The following is a 17,140-nucleotide window of genomic DNA, read 5'->3' on the forward strand; positions in this document are numbered from 1 at the left end:
CCGATTTGATTGTGATTAGTGATGGGCAGAACTGAATAAAATGCATTCAAGAACTTGAGAATCGATACATTCGAAACACTGGTGTATGCTGGGATCAAGACGTGGGCTACCACTAGACTTAGGTTACCCCTTTTGGATGGTTGGTTTAGTGAACGTCAAGCCTTAAGCTTTTTCAGCTGCAGCCAATAGCCAACAGAGAAGCCTGCTGTGTTGTCAGTGCTATTTCACAAGCTACTGCTCTGACTTCTGCTACTGTCAATACTCAACACCTGATCAGTGGAGATGGTAGCCTAAGGTTTATGAGATTAAAGTCCTCAAGCAAATTTAAAGTCTGGCTTTGTGGCTAAATGGATAGAATGCTTGCCTTTGGTCGGATGGCCCCGGTTCATTTTTCAGAATCAGCCCCCTCGTACTCTTAATTCCCGTGGCTTGGGGAGTGAGTGTTTATGACGTCTTTGCCATTCATTTCGTCTTCATTAGGTCACCAGTAAGCCTATACAGAGGCCATGCACCATTATTATTATTATTATTATTATTATTATTATTATTATTATTATTATTATTATTATTATTATCATCATCATCATCATTATTATTATATTATTATTATTATTATTATTAAATACATTTTTTTGAAATTTACAATATTACCAGCAGTCGTACATATCGTTCACTGGCTTATTAACTTCCTCGGGAGATCTGTGGTGATGTCCAACCCATGATCACGGGTTCGCTTCCAACCAACAAAAGAGAACACTAGTGCTGAAAGATTGCTTTTCATTTTAGCAGATCTACCAATAAAAAGAAAACTACTGTATATTACTCCTGTAACAGCAGCCTTACAGTGTCTTCCTACAAGGATGTAGAAGTAAATGAGTATGAGGTGAAAAAGTATATACAACGAGGAACGCATGGTTGATAGCTATAGTCATGGCGATCTGACGGACCGAAGCCTAGCACACCTATCACCACGGTCCCCACACCTATCGCACATCCATCAGTGAGCCGCACGTGATGGGCCGAGGGGAGAGACACCCAACAATTGGGTTGCAAGATCAGTCTCCGATGCCTTGCTCTCAGAAATATGTACGACGTTCTTTTTCTTATTGCTTGTCAGATGCTTAAATTATAATGTGCTGTAGATTTCCATAGTTCTCATTTGAGGTTTGAGCTTCACCGATAGCCTTGGTAGCCCTCAGTATACACCACTGATTCGAAAACATCTTCTTGAGTTCAACATAACTAAAAGTCGATGTATGCCTAATTTACATGGTACAAGATTTCCATCAACTGACTACGAACATAATACCAGTGACAAATTACAATGGAAGATAAGCGAAAAAAAAAAAAAGGGATTTCGCCATCATGTTGGGCGCTTTTGTATCTAATGTGCTTTATTTTATTAGATTCGAGAATTAAAAACTACTTGTGGTCGATTGTTGTTTGGCTTGGCGTTACGGGTATTAGATTTTTCGAAGAGTTTGGCTGATTAAAGTTAGGAACTGAAAGAAGTTTTCAGAGGAAACTGATGAAGTTTCCGCGGTAAAACTGATTGTAAAATTTCGAGATTTTTAAGTCGTGTTCCGTTAATTAAATTTTGAAGCCAGCCCCGGGGTCTAACTTGCCTGCCTCTCACTCGGAGGGCCCGGGTTCGATTCCCGGCCAGATCGGGCCTTTTTACCTGGATATGAGGGCTGGTTCCAGGTTCACTTGGTTCTACGATTACCTTTAATTAAGGAGCTATTTAATAGTGAGATGGCGACCCCGGTCTAGAGAGCCAAAAATAACGGCCGAGAGGATTCGTCACACTGACCGGTCACCTCTTATTCTGCATGCCTTTGGACCGAGCATCAGTCGCTTGGTAGGCGGAAGGCCCATTGGGGCTGCAGTTTTGCTTGGTTTAGAGGTGTTTGTAAGATTATTATACATATTTCATTTTTGTGATTTTTAAGCAAATTGGTGATGGTTCATTCGTTCCCAGATTTTTCGTTTTCCCATGGTCCCTCCAAAAATGGAGAATCGAGATTCCACTGTATCTAGCCAATGTTCCGCGTTAGCGTGAAGACAAAGATAGTTTAAAAATGCATGCAAGGACGGAATGGACATACCACGGCACAATAAACTCGTTATACATCGCTAGCTCCTGAAGTCCGCCGTGCTGTACCTGACACTTAGTAAAAGTAACGGTTTTATAGACAGCAGGAATATCGTCGTATTCTAGACACATGGAACAGATGTTGCTGGCAAATTTTCAACGGGTTCTCTTTGATATTATGATACGAATTTTAATTTAATGGTTATTAAACTTGCAGAAATAAAGAATAATATTGTGCAGCCGCAATAAAATATGGCATGTGATGTCACTGTGAGGTAATGACGGTTTTGATGGTCGACTTCTGTGGCACCGCCGTTGACCAAATAACATCACCTGTTTACCTTTATGTCGGCAGTGTAAAGAACCATCTGACTCGGTAAAAACATTATTACAGATTCGCTACACACATCAGAGCATGGCCGATTCTCGGAAAGTGCTGTGCCTGTCACAGAAATTTTACAATGAGGGGCATTAACACCACATATAGCAAGAGCTCACAAGTCACTATCTCAAGACACATCATTTGTAGATAATAAACATGTTAATTTAGTAATTCCTCAGGCATCACAAATTCTTTATTCTAGTTTACCAGCTAGTCACACTGTGAATTCTTCCAATCAGGCAAATGACAATATAAAATCTCAGTGCCTACACTGCAGATATCATTACTCCAGTTCCCGTCGGGTCAAAATACGCTCAAATCACCGTCAAATTTTAATTTCTAGAAATAGATCTCTCTCAAGACGTAGAAAACGACCCTCATCATAACACGAAAATGAAAGGTGTCAACACTTTACCGTATGAATTTAAGCAGTGGTAAAGCAGATAGTTCAATTAATAGTCTAAATAATCTGACAGATGAGCGATATAACAATGAAATAAACACTTCAGCGATAGATTTACTCCCTGGCCTTAATCATCCGTCATGGAAATACTACCAACACACGGTAAAATAAACAAACAACAGATAACTAAAGGAGATACAGACAGACAACCAGTCCTAAACAGGCAACAAAACAAGACTGAATAAAACAAATACGGGGTGTCTGTGTTCAGCGCGGCACACCACGAGCTGTAATGATTGTAGGAGTCCAATTGCGACTTTTCACAGAAAATTGTGTAGATACACACCAGAACAGTACTGACTCACAAGCTTCAAAATTTAATGTAGTATGAAAAGCTCTGAAATATGAGGCTAATATTCCGAATGCATTTTCAACAACTCTTCTAGCAGGAGATAGTCTGTAGTTAAACATTGTTTGTTCATAGGTTAAATTTTTCACTGGCATTTAAATTGTCAACTTTCCCTTGTCTGTCTGGTACATTCATTGTCCATGGTAAAATGCAGTCTCCTCAATAACGTCACCCTCGGACACTCGTCCACTGCAACCAACATCAGCCATAATTCATTCTAAACTGGCATTTATCAAATCAAATCAAATCAAAATCTCTTTATTTGCAAATGAGGTGTCTACCTCGGTGGCAAATGGTACACTAAAATACATTATTGTCAAGCACTAAATATTAAATTAACAAGAGAAGAAAATTTTTCCTATAATACAATATTATACAATTTACGCTAACAATGTTTTCTATTAAACACACAGCTCATCCTTAATAAATTTATATTGTTTACAAAATTCTAATTATATCTCCTGTACTACTTACAAATATAGTCAATTGATATACAGTATGTGGAATTGCTTCAAATGATACTATAAAACTGGTATAACATTAATATTTACATTGCATTTATTTATTTACTTTTTTTTTTTTTTTTTTTTTTACCCATTCTGGATCCTAAGTAGCATAACGACCTGCTGCGTCTTAACCAGAGCCCCTTTTGCCACCACTTTTCAGAGTTCCTGAAGGGCCTTCACAGCTACCGTAGCGGTCCCAGGGCCCTCGAAGTCCCCACTGTACTTCACCCCTACAGGCAGTCCCCTACTTTGGCTGTCCAAACTCCTTAGACCACACACATTCACACATTTCTTTATTTACAATAACCTGCACTGGTCGAATGCCCTCTAACACTTCATTTATTTTCTCTGTTGCTGTTTATTCTCTTCTTGAATATCTGTACAGATTTTGGAAAAGGATCAAACACTACCCCTGGTAAACTGTTCCAATCCTTCACACCCTTCCCAATGAATGAAAATTTACCCCAATCGCTTCTGCTAAAATTCCTTCTAATTTTATATTTGTGGTCAGTCCTGCCGATATAATTATTTTCCAACTGAAGCCTCTCACGGATATCTCCCCATGCTTCTTCTCCTGTATAGGCTCTATATAATCCTGTAAGTCTAGTTTTCTCCCTTCTCTTACTTAAAGTTTCCCACCCAAGTTCCTCTAACATTTCTGATACACTACTCTTTCTCCTGAAATCCCCTGTTACAAATCTTGCTGCTTTCCTCTGCACACTATCTACTTCTTTTATTAGGTATTCTTGGTGAGGATCCCATACACTGTTTGCATATTCCAATAATGGACGAACCATATTCAAGTAACTTTTTTCTTTTAATTCTTTGTTGCATCCTTTAAGTAGCCTCATTATGACATGTAATGATCTGTATGCTTTCCCAACAATGTCATCAATATGACCCTTCCCGTGCAAATTACTTTCAAATCTCACACCTAAGTATTTGCACTTGCCATCTTTTGGGATAACTACCTCATCCAAAGTATATTCAAATTCAGTTTTAAAGCGCCTGTTTGTAAAAGTTGTAACAGTTGATTTGCCTCCATTAACCTTCATATTATTTTCTTCAACCCATTGTTGGATACTTTCAAGGTCCCTTTGTAATTCTGAACAATCCTCAATGTTGTTTATTTCTCTATAAACAATTATGTCATCTGCATACAATCTTATTTTTGATGTTATATTGTTCCCTAAATCATTTGCGTATATTAAGAAAAGTAACGGACCGATTATACTACCCTGTGCAATTCCCTTCCAAACTTTCTCTTCCTGAGATACATTATTTCCTACTTTGACTTTCTGAACCCTTGAATTTAGAAATGCTTTTATCCAACGTGTAACCCTTACGTCCAATCCTATTCCCTCCAATTTCTTTAATAATATTCCATGTTCCACTCTATCAAAGGCTTTGGAAAGATCTATGGCTATGCAATCTAACTGACCTCCTGAATCCAACTGATCTGATATGTCCTGCTGAAATCCCACCAGTTGTGCCTCACAAGAAAATTTCTTTCTAAATCCATACTGGCTCCTCATGAACCAATTTTTATCATCACATATCCCTCTGATGTACTTCGATATTAAACTCTCCAGAATTTTACAAACTATACTGGTCAGGCTGATTGGTCTGTAGTTCTCTGGTTTCCTTTTATCACCCTTTCCTTTATTATTGGTATATTATTGGTATTATTATAGATTCCTTCCATTCCTTTGGTATTACACTATTATTTATGACATAGTCAAAGAGAAATTTTAAATAAGGCACTATGTACCACCCCATTGTCTTTAATACCTCCCCAGTAATTTGATCACTTCCTGCAGCTTTTCCTTGCTGAAGCAGTTGGATTTCTCTGAAAATATCTTCGTTTGTGAATGAGAAGCTTCTTGTTTCCCTCTGTCTCTCTCCCTCTCTATCTTCTGTTTCGGTTTCCAACTCTTGACAATCATCTACTGAATCTCTAAATTCCCTACTAAATAGGTTTGCTTTCTCAGTATCTGTTAAATAGTGTTCACCCCCTTCTCCCACCATTGTAGGAGTTTGGACTCCTTTTCCTTTTTGATTCCTGATATATGAATACAGCTTTTTCCATTTCCCTTTGTGGTCATTACCCTCTTGAAGTATGCCATTCATATAATTCTCTTTTGCTTCCTTTTTCACTCTATTCAGTTCCCTCATTAGCTGTTTTCTAGTTTCTCTACTCTCCCTACCCTCTCTGATTTTCCTGTTTACTATTCTACATTTTCTTTTTAATTTTCTTATTTCCCTTGTATAATAAACAGGGTCTGAGGTCATTTTACCCTTCTTAACAGGTACAAATCTCTTCTCTCCTTCCCAAATAATTCCTTTAAATTTAGCCCAAAGTGTATCCACGTTACTCCCTTCACTTATCCAACAACTGAATTGTGATTTAAGGTAAGTCCCAAATTCATGAACTTTAGTTTTTCTGTACAATTTCTTGTCTTGTGTAACCCTCTTATTAAGCCTTTTTGGTACGAGTCCTACATCCATTATTACAGCCTTATGGTCTCCTATTCCTTCAATTACCTCAGTTTTATCAACAATTTCCCATGGTTTAACCAAGAATACATCTAGTAAGTTATTGAGATGAGTCGGTTCTTGTACTACTTGTGTAAATCCTCCCTCCCAAATTAACTTATTTGCCAGTTTCTGTTCATGGGCTTCACTTGCAGCTCCTTTCCATTCAACTTCAGGCAAATTTAGATCTCCCCCAATTATTACCATATCATTATTATTGTTTTTATGAGTATAATCTATTATTTTTTCAAAGATTTCCATGTCTCTTTCCTCTCTTCCAGGCCTGTATGTTCCTATAATTCCCACCTCCTTCATATTATCACAAACTAATTTTATCCCTAATATTTCATCCCTTTCATCGGTAAACCATTCATGTGAACAGTAAGTTTCCTTCACCAGAATAAACACCCCCCTCCCTTTTTATCTCCTCGGTCTCTACGATAGACTGAGTACCCTTCTGGAAATACTTCTCTATTACCCACCCCTTCTTTCAACCACGATTCCACTCTTATCACCACATCAGTCTCATAAGATTCCATCAATGTACCGAATTTTAATTGTTTATTTACTACACTTTGACAGTTTACCAAGAGCAATCTCAGACCCCCTTCCTCCCTAAAACTTGACTGTTGCAATTGGGTAACTTGAAATTCCTTACTATCCTGAGTTTCTTTTTCTAGTTGACTGAGCCAGCTTGAAGTACAGCTGGCTCTTTCTACTAGATTTCCTGGTCAGTATTATAACTCAAGGGAGTTGCCTGTTTTACAGTACATATCTTAAGATTAATAAAATCTAGAACAATATTTGCTATCTTTCGTTTAAATATCTGTATTGACCTTGTCCACTTCAATGTTCACACACGAGTCTCTACTCAAATCATGCCTGTGGGGCACGTTCACTACAAAAACGTTAGTGTGGGTCAGCTTCCCTAGTGTATGTTTAAGTTGTGATCTTACATTCTTGGCGTCGTCGCGAGCTATGTCGTTCGTCCCACCGATGCTAAGCACTGCATCGCCGCTCCCGAAGTTCCTAGTTGCTGCTTCTACGTTTTCCACAACACTGCTGATAGAAGCTCCTGGATATATTTCTCCGGTTGCTGCTATATTCTCGTCGTTAATCACTCCCGCAATTCCCCTTCCTTGGCTATCACCAAACACAGCTACCTTCGCTGATTTAGGCCTGGGTCTTGAATCTGAATTCTAGGCCTAAATTTTAAACTCGGCACGGCAACGGATCGCGATGATTTGGTTTCATGCGCGCGATCACTTTCTTCCAGGATTAAATTATTTAGGGCAGAAAACCTATTTCTAATGTTTATTTCCGGAAATGCAGTTGTAGATTTCTTCTTAGCCGGCCATCCACGAACTACTTGACACCACGTGCTCGAGTTTGTTACTTGTACCGGTATATCACTCGAAGAATGGTCAGTCCCAAATTCTAGCGATCGCAGTCTTTCTTTTAATTCTTGATTTTCAACTTTAAGAGTCTCATTGTCCTTTTTTAGAATGTTTATAATTTCTAATGCACTTTTGTATTCCTCATCGACTGTTTTCGGTGCTTCGTCATCGCCGTCCCCAACAACAACATTCCGAACACACTGCTCACAAATCCAGTCAACATTTTCATTAGTTTTTACGTCTCTAGGGCAATTTCCGCACTTATAATGCCACCATCGATCACATGAATCACACAACATTCCATTTTTCACTAATTTTCTACATTTTCCGCACTTTTCGTCACATTTTACGGTTAATTTACTCAGAGAATAAAACACTACGTCGTCATTACCGGGCGCCATTTTTCATTTTTTTTTTATGATCCTGGGGAGAATAATACTGTAATAAACTACTGCCAACTTATTTTTTTGATTTTTGGTACACTCCAGTTGTCACTTGTAATTAGGGTTCCAAGACAGCAAAATTAATTGTTCCCCTAGTTCAATTTTACCCGTGCCAGTTTTGACGTCTATTATAGGTGTTTAGCTGCATTTACATAGTGTTGTGGTTTAAGGTTTCTTTACATTCATTTTGAGGTTCCATTTGCCTGAAGTTTCTGCTAGTATGTTGAGCATTCTCTGTATACCTTTGCCACTCATTGTGAGAATGATCTGTTACCAAGTGCATAGGACTGAATAATGTAACAAGTACCAACAAGCCCTTAATAACGAGGACATTTGTGCTACCCGAGGTCAGATAAATATCTGAACTCTTGTCAGAGTTAAACTTGTACTGTATCACCAAGCCGACATTCTAGGACACCTGCTGCTCTCGAGATGTAATAATAATCAACTGAAAAGAATATTTAGATATCAGCAGTCTGATATACCTGCTTGTACTGCGTCACCAAGCTGACATCCGAGGACACACCGCTGCTCTCGTAATCCATGACAGGCTTCTTGCCTTTCCAGACAACAGTGGCAAACCACGAGCACTGGAAGTCATTCTCGCTGGGCGAACACGGCACAGCATCGAACAGTAGCTGGTCCTCTTCGGTGATGGTCTCTTGAAGGGAATGCTTGGAACTGAGGCGTTTGCCGAACATGCTCAGCTTGCTACCGAGGAACAGGACGTTGTGCTCCTTGCCTGTACAGATAGGAATAACAGCTCTTATTAGGAATATCAAAAGGAACATGTAACAGGACAAGGACAGAAAATGCCCTTGTCCTTTCATCTTTCATTCTCTTCCCACCTTTCACTGTGTTTATTCCTTTCTATATACGAAATTATTTACACTCATTTGTTCTTCTCCTTAAGAGGAGGCTACAATGCGGAATATGAAAAATTTCAGACCAACTACAATTCAGGAAACTTGGATATACTATCTGAATAGATCAGTTAAATATAGAAGGGACAAGCAAATCCAAAATATTATCGTCGGCTGTAACTGGATCCGAGTATATATAACTTCTTCCTGCATACATTGACCAGTTCAGCTCAGTTTATGGATGTGTTTACAATGACTAAACAGACCAATCCTGGCATAAAACATACGCCCACACAAATCACACTGAATGGATGCAGGAGGGCGGGGTTGTAATTGACGGAGTTTTCTTGCTTGTCGCTTGGCCTCTTGATGTTTGCGGCGTTCTCTTTCAAACAAGTTGACAGCAGTGGATGTAGTGTGAGCAGTCCACAGCACATTCTTCCCATGTCTGTATATTTATACCAGTTGTCTTCATGATGTGTTTCAGCTGGTCCTTAAAACGCTTAAGAGGGGCTCCATGAGGTCTACTGCCATAGCAAAGTTCACCATGAAGAATTTGGCAGGGAAGCCTGGTATCACGTGCGGTGAACATGGCCTAACCATCTCAGTTGATGAGCAATGATTGTTGCCTCAATGCTATTTAGCTGCACTCTGTCGAGAACTGCCGTGTTGGTTAATATTCAAGACGAATCTCATTTTCTGTTGGTGGAAGCACTCTAGTTTTTTTGATATCACGGCGGTAGTGTCACAAGTTTCACAGGCATACAGCAGCGTGGAAATGACAACAGCTTTGTACACCATGAGTTTGGTATGCAGTTTTAGGTCATTATTCCTGAAGACTCTCCAAATGCTGCACGAGCAGCCCCAATTCTTCTTTTATCAACGTCTTGTTCACAGGTACACAAAGTGATCAACCTGTTCCAGTGTTTGTCTCAGATGGAAATACTGAACAACTGGGGCAGGTTGTCAAGTACCTTCACTTTTTTTTTGCATTAATGGCAAGACCAAAGTGATCACATGCAGTTGACTGATTGTTGTAGTTCTACAGGTGTTAGAGCAGGAGAAGCGGGGTCATCGGCATACTGCAGTTCTGTCACCCGGGTAACCAGAGTACGTCTTTGTGAGCGAAGTCTTGCCAGATTGAAAAGGCCTCCAATCTCCAGGCCTAAGTTGTTTGCAGATGATTCACGCAGCATGGCAGCCATGTACAATGCAAAGAGTGTAGGAGCAAGCACACAGCCTTGTTTCAATCCACGAGTGATTGGGAACGAATCTGATACTGAGTTACCATGAAGAACCTGTCGAGACATGCCATCACAAAGAGCTTGAACCAATTCCAGATAACGTTCAGGGCATCCAAAATATCTCAATGCTTTCCACATACTGTAGTAGATCTTGGTACTGAATCAAAGGCTTTTTCCAGATCATAGAAAACTTAGTACAGAGGCTGCTGCTGTTCTCTGCATTTTTCCTGGAGAAGATCATAACTGTTGTGCCTCTGGAGGTTCGGAAACCACATTGAGACTCAGGCAAAATCCTCTCTGAGATAACTTGGAGCTGGTTTAATAGAATTCTTGAGAGAATTTTACCTGCAATTGACAAAAGCAATATACCATGGTAGTTCCCACATACACTACGATCGCCTTTCTTGAAGATAGTGATGATGATAGCATTCTTCAAGTCGTCAGGCACTTCTCGAGTTTCCCAAATCAAGAGGATGAGTGTGGAAAGTCTAGTCTTCAAAGGTATACCTCTATTTTGTATCAGTTCCAGAGGGATGTATTTAGGACCAGGAGCCTTTCTTGGTTTTAGTTGATTGAGTTCTTTGGTGAAGTCTCTATATGTAGGTGGAACTGCCATCTATGGTTGTTGGGGCTGATGAGGGACATTACGAAGAAAGTCCTCAACATCATTGGAGACACGATTTAGAAGTGAAGAGAAATGTTCCTTCCAACGCTGTAAAATTTCTCCATTATCAGTTAAAATGATGGAGTTTTCAGCAGTCTTCAATGACCCCGATGAAGATCGAATCGTCCCATATATCTCCTTTATGCCAGCATAGAAGTTTTGCAGGTCATGGGCATCAGATAGTCTTTGCAGTTCTTCAGCTTTTTGTTGTCACCAGTTATTCTTAATTTCCCTAATTTGTGCCTGACAATTTCGATCCAAAATATTATCGGACAATAAAAACAATGTGGTTGCCATGCTACAACTTCCACTGAGAGACAGATATCCAGGTATATGGTGCAGTTTGTAACCACTTACACGTCATTTAGCATTGATACCATTACAGATGACACTAAGATCATCAATGTCAATGCATGATCACTCCAGGGTGTATGGAAGTGCGAAACTAATGATACATTTAAATCTGCTATGAAAACAAGAGTACAATCCCATGGGCTTTCTCACGTCAACATGCAGTAAGTTCTTCCAGAATTTCCTCACAGCCAACATCAGCCTGTGATCTTCGCAATTGGTGCCCAAATACCTCTGGTTACCTCATTTTCCCTACCACGCTGGAATTCTGTAAAAGCTGACTTAGCTGACTTAAAAGCTTTCTCTTGTGATATGGATACATATATATGATAGATACCACATACACATGATAATTACAATAGATTCCTTGGTGCCGTACTGTCAACAACCAAAAAACTGTAGAATCTCTGGATTTTAACTCTATGACATTCCTAACGCTCCAGAGCACTTGAGTTTTAAGACCCGCCTGTCGTACTAAACAGTTCAAAGCTTCGTCACACATGTGATCATTAGAAGTATGTTGACGGAAATATTGAAGGGTCCCGTGAAACCATGGTGCATTCCCATCACTTGGCAAGCTCTCAGCACCAGAGAAATGTTACAAATGTTCCAATGAACTGGAAATATGGGAAAACAATGCTGCTTCAAAAAACGAGATACCTTCCAGGAGTTCAGAAATATATATTTTTTTCAATTATTCGTGGGATGGGAATTTTATGACTTGCAGTAAAGCAGACAAATATTTACACAATTATAAAGATCGGTATCTTCCACCTAATCAATACTTTACTGATATATATACATTAGTATACAGGACCCGTTTCGACTCCTGTTCAGGTCATCTTCAGATGATCATAGAACCTAATATTAACATGATGTACAATTCAAAGCATCACTGAATTTAATAATGTGTATCATAATACAAATAATAATATTTAGTGTTAAAATGCATTTTGGTGTTTTTCTCTTAGTCTAGACTTGCAATGAGCGTCTCTAAAACTCCACTTAATCTATTCCTAAATACCACATGATTCGTTAAAATAACGATGTATAATGTTCTCATAACTTAAAATTGTTCTATAGCATTCTTATAGCACACATTAAAAAATTTTGATCTGTGTTGATAAAACATTTCATTAATTATGCAGGTAAGTTGTAGTTTGCAGAATATTCCAGTATGTTTACTGGTGTGAGCTGTTTATCTTGATTACTACACGCATTCAGTATTTGTTATTATGCTACTTAATTTACATTAAAACATCATACTATGTTATCTTATTTCATTTTGTGGTGTCTGGTTTAATATGTGCAAGTGCTCCCTTCTTCACAGCTGTGTTCCATTGGACATGTCAATTGATCTGTGGGAACAGAAAGAGAAAAGCGGAGTGTAAAAATTTTTTCACTTTGCCAATTAAGAACGTCTATTGAACGTATTGTGTGTGTGTGTGTGTGTGTGTGTGTGTGCCATTCTTAGCTTGTTGGTATGTGTTGTTCAGGAGCACGTCGTGCACTGCTCCATGTACGTCTGGGGATGGTTCTTGCGGCAGAGGAGGGGAGAGGCGGAAGGACAAGAGGAGCGGCTTGTGGGGGAAGCGGAGTAGAGAGGGGCTTGTCTTATGGAGGTTCCTTGATGTGTATTGGGTTTTGTTTATTAACTCTTTTTAGGTAAGAGTTAAAAAAAAAAAGGGATAACTGTATTCAGGAATATATAGAATAAAATGTGATAATTGTGGAGCCAGTTATATCGGACGTACCGGAAGAAATTTTCTTATCCACTACAATGAGCACATTGTCATAAAACATAAATATTTTTCATCCATAGGGCAACATGTCGAGGACTATAAACATAAATTTACCAGCATTGAAAATGATAAGCAAATTTTAAGTATGAATCCCAAGGGTCCATTGCTCAATATATTGGAAGAATTTTACTTTAGTATGGACCAGTACGCCAATCCAAACTCCAACCTGAACGAAATTACAGACTAAGTAAACATCCTTTCAATACAGCTTGTCGTACAGGGTGTACCACCCGCTGGGTCATCAGGTTTCTGCATTCCAATTTGATGCAAGACATATTAGAGGACCTGAAAATGTAGTAGCTGATGGACTAAGCCGCATGTTTTCACATGAAGTGGAGACCAATGAACAGGAAGATAGTTCATCTCTACCAACGCCCATACCTTCGGGTATTAATGCTATTCTGACTGATGCCCCTATGTTATTTCGGGATATTGAGAAATATCAACGTGAAGATCCAGTGCTGGCTCATATAATGTAAACCCTTTCTTCTGGGGAAAATGTTGTCTCTTACGTATTGAGTAACAGGGTTTTGTGTTGCCCTTCGAGGCACAATCAGAAGATGAAAGTAGTGGTTCCAGCTGTGCTTGTGCCTATGATCTTCAAATACTACCATGAGACCCCATTAGGGGGGCATCTAGGCATCTTCAAAACTCAGGAAAAGATCCAAGAGATGTTTATTTGGAAGGGTATGGACGGTGAAATTAGAAAAATGGTGAACGCTTGTAAATCTTGCTTGCTTAGTAAGCTCACCTTGTCCACTAAGCTAGGGCTCTTGTCATCGCATCAAGCGTCTCGTCCCATGGAACGCCTATATATAGACAACGTACGACCTTCCCCACAATCAAAGGGGAATGGAAATAAATTAATTCTGGTGTGTGTAGACGGCTTCACTAGATTTTGATGTTTATTTCCGATTAAGCTGGCCACCGCTCAGTCTACAATTTCTTGTTTGAATACTATCTTTGCTTCTTTTGGTCCTTGTCAATACATAGTTTCTGATAATGTTAAGGCGTTTACATCTAACTTATTCCGTAAATTCTGTTTTGACCTGTCTATCTCACACGTAACTACTTCTGCTTATTACCCTCAACCGTCTCTGGCTGAGCGGGTCAATCGTAATCTTCGATCTGCTTTAATTGCATTCCATCATGAAGATCATTCCATTCCAAATGGGATACTTCCCTGCATTGGTTAGCGTTTGCTCTAAATTCAGCGGTTCATGAGTCCCACAAGTTCACTCACTCATCTCTCATGTTTAAGTTTGTTCCTAACACGCCGCTCTCTAATCTTTGGTCACTTAATGACATATCACCAGAGACAATAGTTCCCGATAATCTTATTAGAGATCTATGGAAGAAGGCTAAGAGTAATCTTAACACATTCACTGTGTATTAGCAGAGCGTGACATACCCGCCAACCTGAACAAAATATTTGTGTGGGACTCTTTAAAAGTTATAATTATCGAAGTTTTGTACGTTGGTAGGACGAGTTCTATCGAACTCGTGGACTTATACCACTCACGCGCCTGGTGTGTGACCAGCACGGTAGTTGAAATCGAGAAGTAATACTGGTCACCAGACGGATCACGCGCCATGCGCGTTGGTAGATTACTGTGCATTATTTACCGCGGATAGCAAGAAATGCATAAAGTAAGTTACAGACATAAATATATTCATATTTACACTTCTCTATTACAGAATTTGACAAACAAAAATGAAACACTTTGGCTAAATGGGTGGGACTCGTAACGTTGAAGGAACCACATTGTCGGCAATTTGCAAAAAAATAAAAAAAATTATAACATAAGCATCATGACGCAGCCAAAAATGATCACTGCACGTTATTTCAAGTTACTTACAAATATGATGCAGGAATAAAGGACAAATAAAAGTTTCGTTTGGGTTATACACATATATGATGCAAGAATAAATGACAATTACAAGTTCAGTTCTTTTACTAAACATATTGGAGTAATGGAATTTACCGTATTTATTCCAAAAGCAGAATCACTCGTAATTCTCTTGAAGTAATAATAAACAGAAAATGTGATGTCTTGCCTCGCAATGAAGTGGTCTTGCTACTCAAAGATCCCATAAATGAATGACGACGTATGACGACAACTCTGGAGAGGAAATACACGGGAAGCGGAATATGTGTGCGCAAATATGGCTACGGATGAATGTGGTAGTAGACTGGACTTGTACGATGTGCGGGATGACAATTAGGGCCTTTCTTACCATGCGGGAAACCTATGATTCATTTCCTAGCAACCGTCCCATGACGCGCTAGGCGCGTGCTCTACGCGTGCTTATAACGTAGCGTCACGCGCCCAGCGCGTGATCCACATTGAACGTGTTAAAGCTTCTCATGAAAAGGTTAGAGAAAGATATGATCGTGCACGGAGGCCCACCAATTTAAAAGTCAGAGATCAGGTCATGATTAGAAATTTTGTACCTGCGGGCAAGCTTGCTCCCAGATTTCATGGGCCGTGTATCATTTTGGATTTCCTAACCCCGGTTACCTTATTGGTCAGTAATCCAGCCACAGAGAGGATATTTAGGGTTCACCTTTCTCAGGTGAAACCAGTTGGTGTATAACATTAGCCACTAAATTTTGGCAGGAGGTAAAGGTTATTTTTCTTTTAAGAAGGGTAGTAGATTTTAAAATTAATTAGATGGTAATATGGAGGCCTTCTGCCTTGATCATAACAAGGTTATATTATGTATTGTAATCAGAGTTGTACAACCTTCCCCTCTGGTAAAATTACTGTTATCCATTGCCAGTTGGCCATTACCTAGCCCCCGTCTCCAAAATCCGTGTATAGCTGACACACACTCCCCATCTATGCTGTCCGCCTCTCTACCACGTACAGAAATAAATATAGTACTCTCAAGCTCCATCAAACAATATCCATCGCCGAGATAATTATTGTTTCAGTGCACTCTCAGCCGTCGGTGGCCGTGTCTCAACATCTAGCGAGCGATACCAGAGTGGGGTATGAGCCCACTCCACTCTTGTCATATCTCCTTCCGAGCGGCATGCCGGAGCTCCATCCTTCCGGCAAGGGCTGAGGTACGGTAACTCTATCACCAACCCATCTTGGAACTGTACTTCTACATCTGGTCTGTGGCGACCATCACCATGACTACCCCTCTCATAGTAGCGGGAGAGGTGTACCTGAGGCTACTTGGGGGTCCGGGGGGACCTAACCTGGGTATTGGCAGCGGCGGTCGCTCTTGCCATCAAGCTTTAACTTTGTATCTCAAACTTCTATGACTGCAAGAAGACTTAAAAACTAGTTTTCCAAATTTTTTTTTTTTTTTTAAATGACTCTCAGCAAGAAATTTCTCATCTGTGAAATTCCAACGTTAAAATTTTCTTTTTTTTTCAAAGTTTTACTGTGGAACCCCAGGGAAGGACCTTTGGGGAGGGAGGGGGAGAGCTGCACCGGGAGGTACACATTTAAAAGAAGCGCCTTAAGGAACGCTATCTATCAAACAAATCTTGAAACAGCTAGAGCATGAAGTTGGGACATTGATCAGAAGATGTCACTACTAAATAACAGAGGAATATGTTATTTTAAAGTTTCCTAAACTGACTGGATTTCTTTGTTTTGTTTTGGTGTATCACTAGGAAGTTTGCACTTTTCTCCATAGATGTCTCTACTAAAGAACTGAGCTCATGCACTCTGGTGCAAAGTGGAATAATTAGAGATTTGAAGAAATTTTGTGTTTATAGGTTTTCTCAACTGAATTGACTTTCATTATTCTTGGAACTTCAAGGTTTTCAACACTTCCTTCTCATCTCACCAGCTTTTCAGTCTGGCCAATGCCAAATTTTCTGTATTTATTTTTTCAGCCAATCATAGGCTTCTTGTAACTTTTAATTATCCAATAAAATGAGAGGGTATGTCCGGATTTAATCCAGAGCCTTCTCGAACCCTTCTCTTGGGTATAAAAGCTGCAGGTTTTTCAAGTTAACTTGTCTTACTGATCATCGAATTACTGAGTGTATGTGTTAAGGCAGGAGGCGGGGGCCTCTATCT

The 17,140-nt window shown here is 39.5% G+C and overlaps 1 protein-coding gene across 2 annotated transcripts in view; it reads right to left on the reverse strand.

Moving 5' to 3' along the window:
• The window catches only part of LOC136886820 (uncharacterized), a 73,382-nt gene that overhangs the window by 21,149 nt on the left and 35,093 nt on the right, over positions 1–17,140 (reverse strand). For both annotated transcript variants that reach the window (XM_068230534.1, XM_068230533.1), the window contains exon 3: positions 8,656–8,912. In XM_068230534.1, the coding sequence (XP_068086635.1) occupies positions 8,656–8,912 (257 nt within the window). The remainder of the gene's footprint in view (positions 1–8,655; positions 8,913–17,140) is intronic.

This window comes from Anabrus simplex, chromosome X (genome assembly GCF_040414725.1).
Source record: "Anabrus simplex isolate iqAnaSimp1 chromosome X, ASM4041472v1, whole genome shotgun sequence".
Lineage (NCBI taxonomy): Eukaryota > Metazoa > Arthropoda > Insecta > Orthoptera > Tettigoniidae > Anabrus > Anabrus simplex.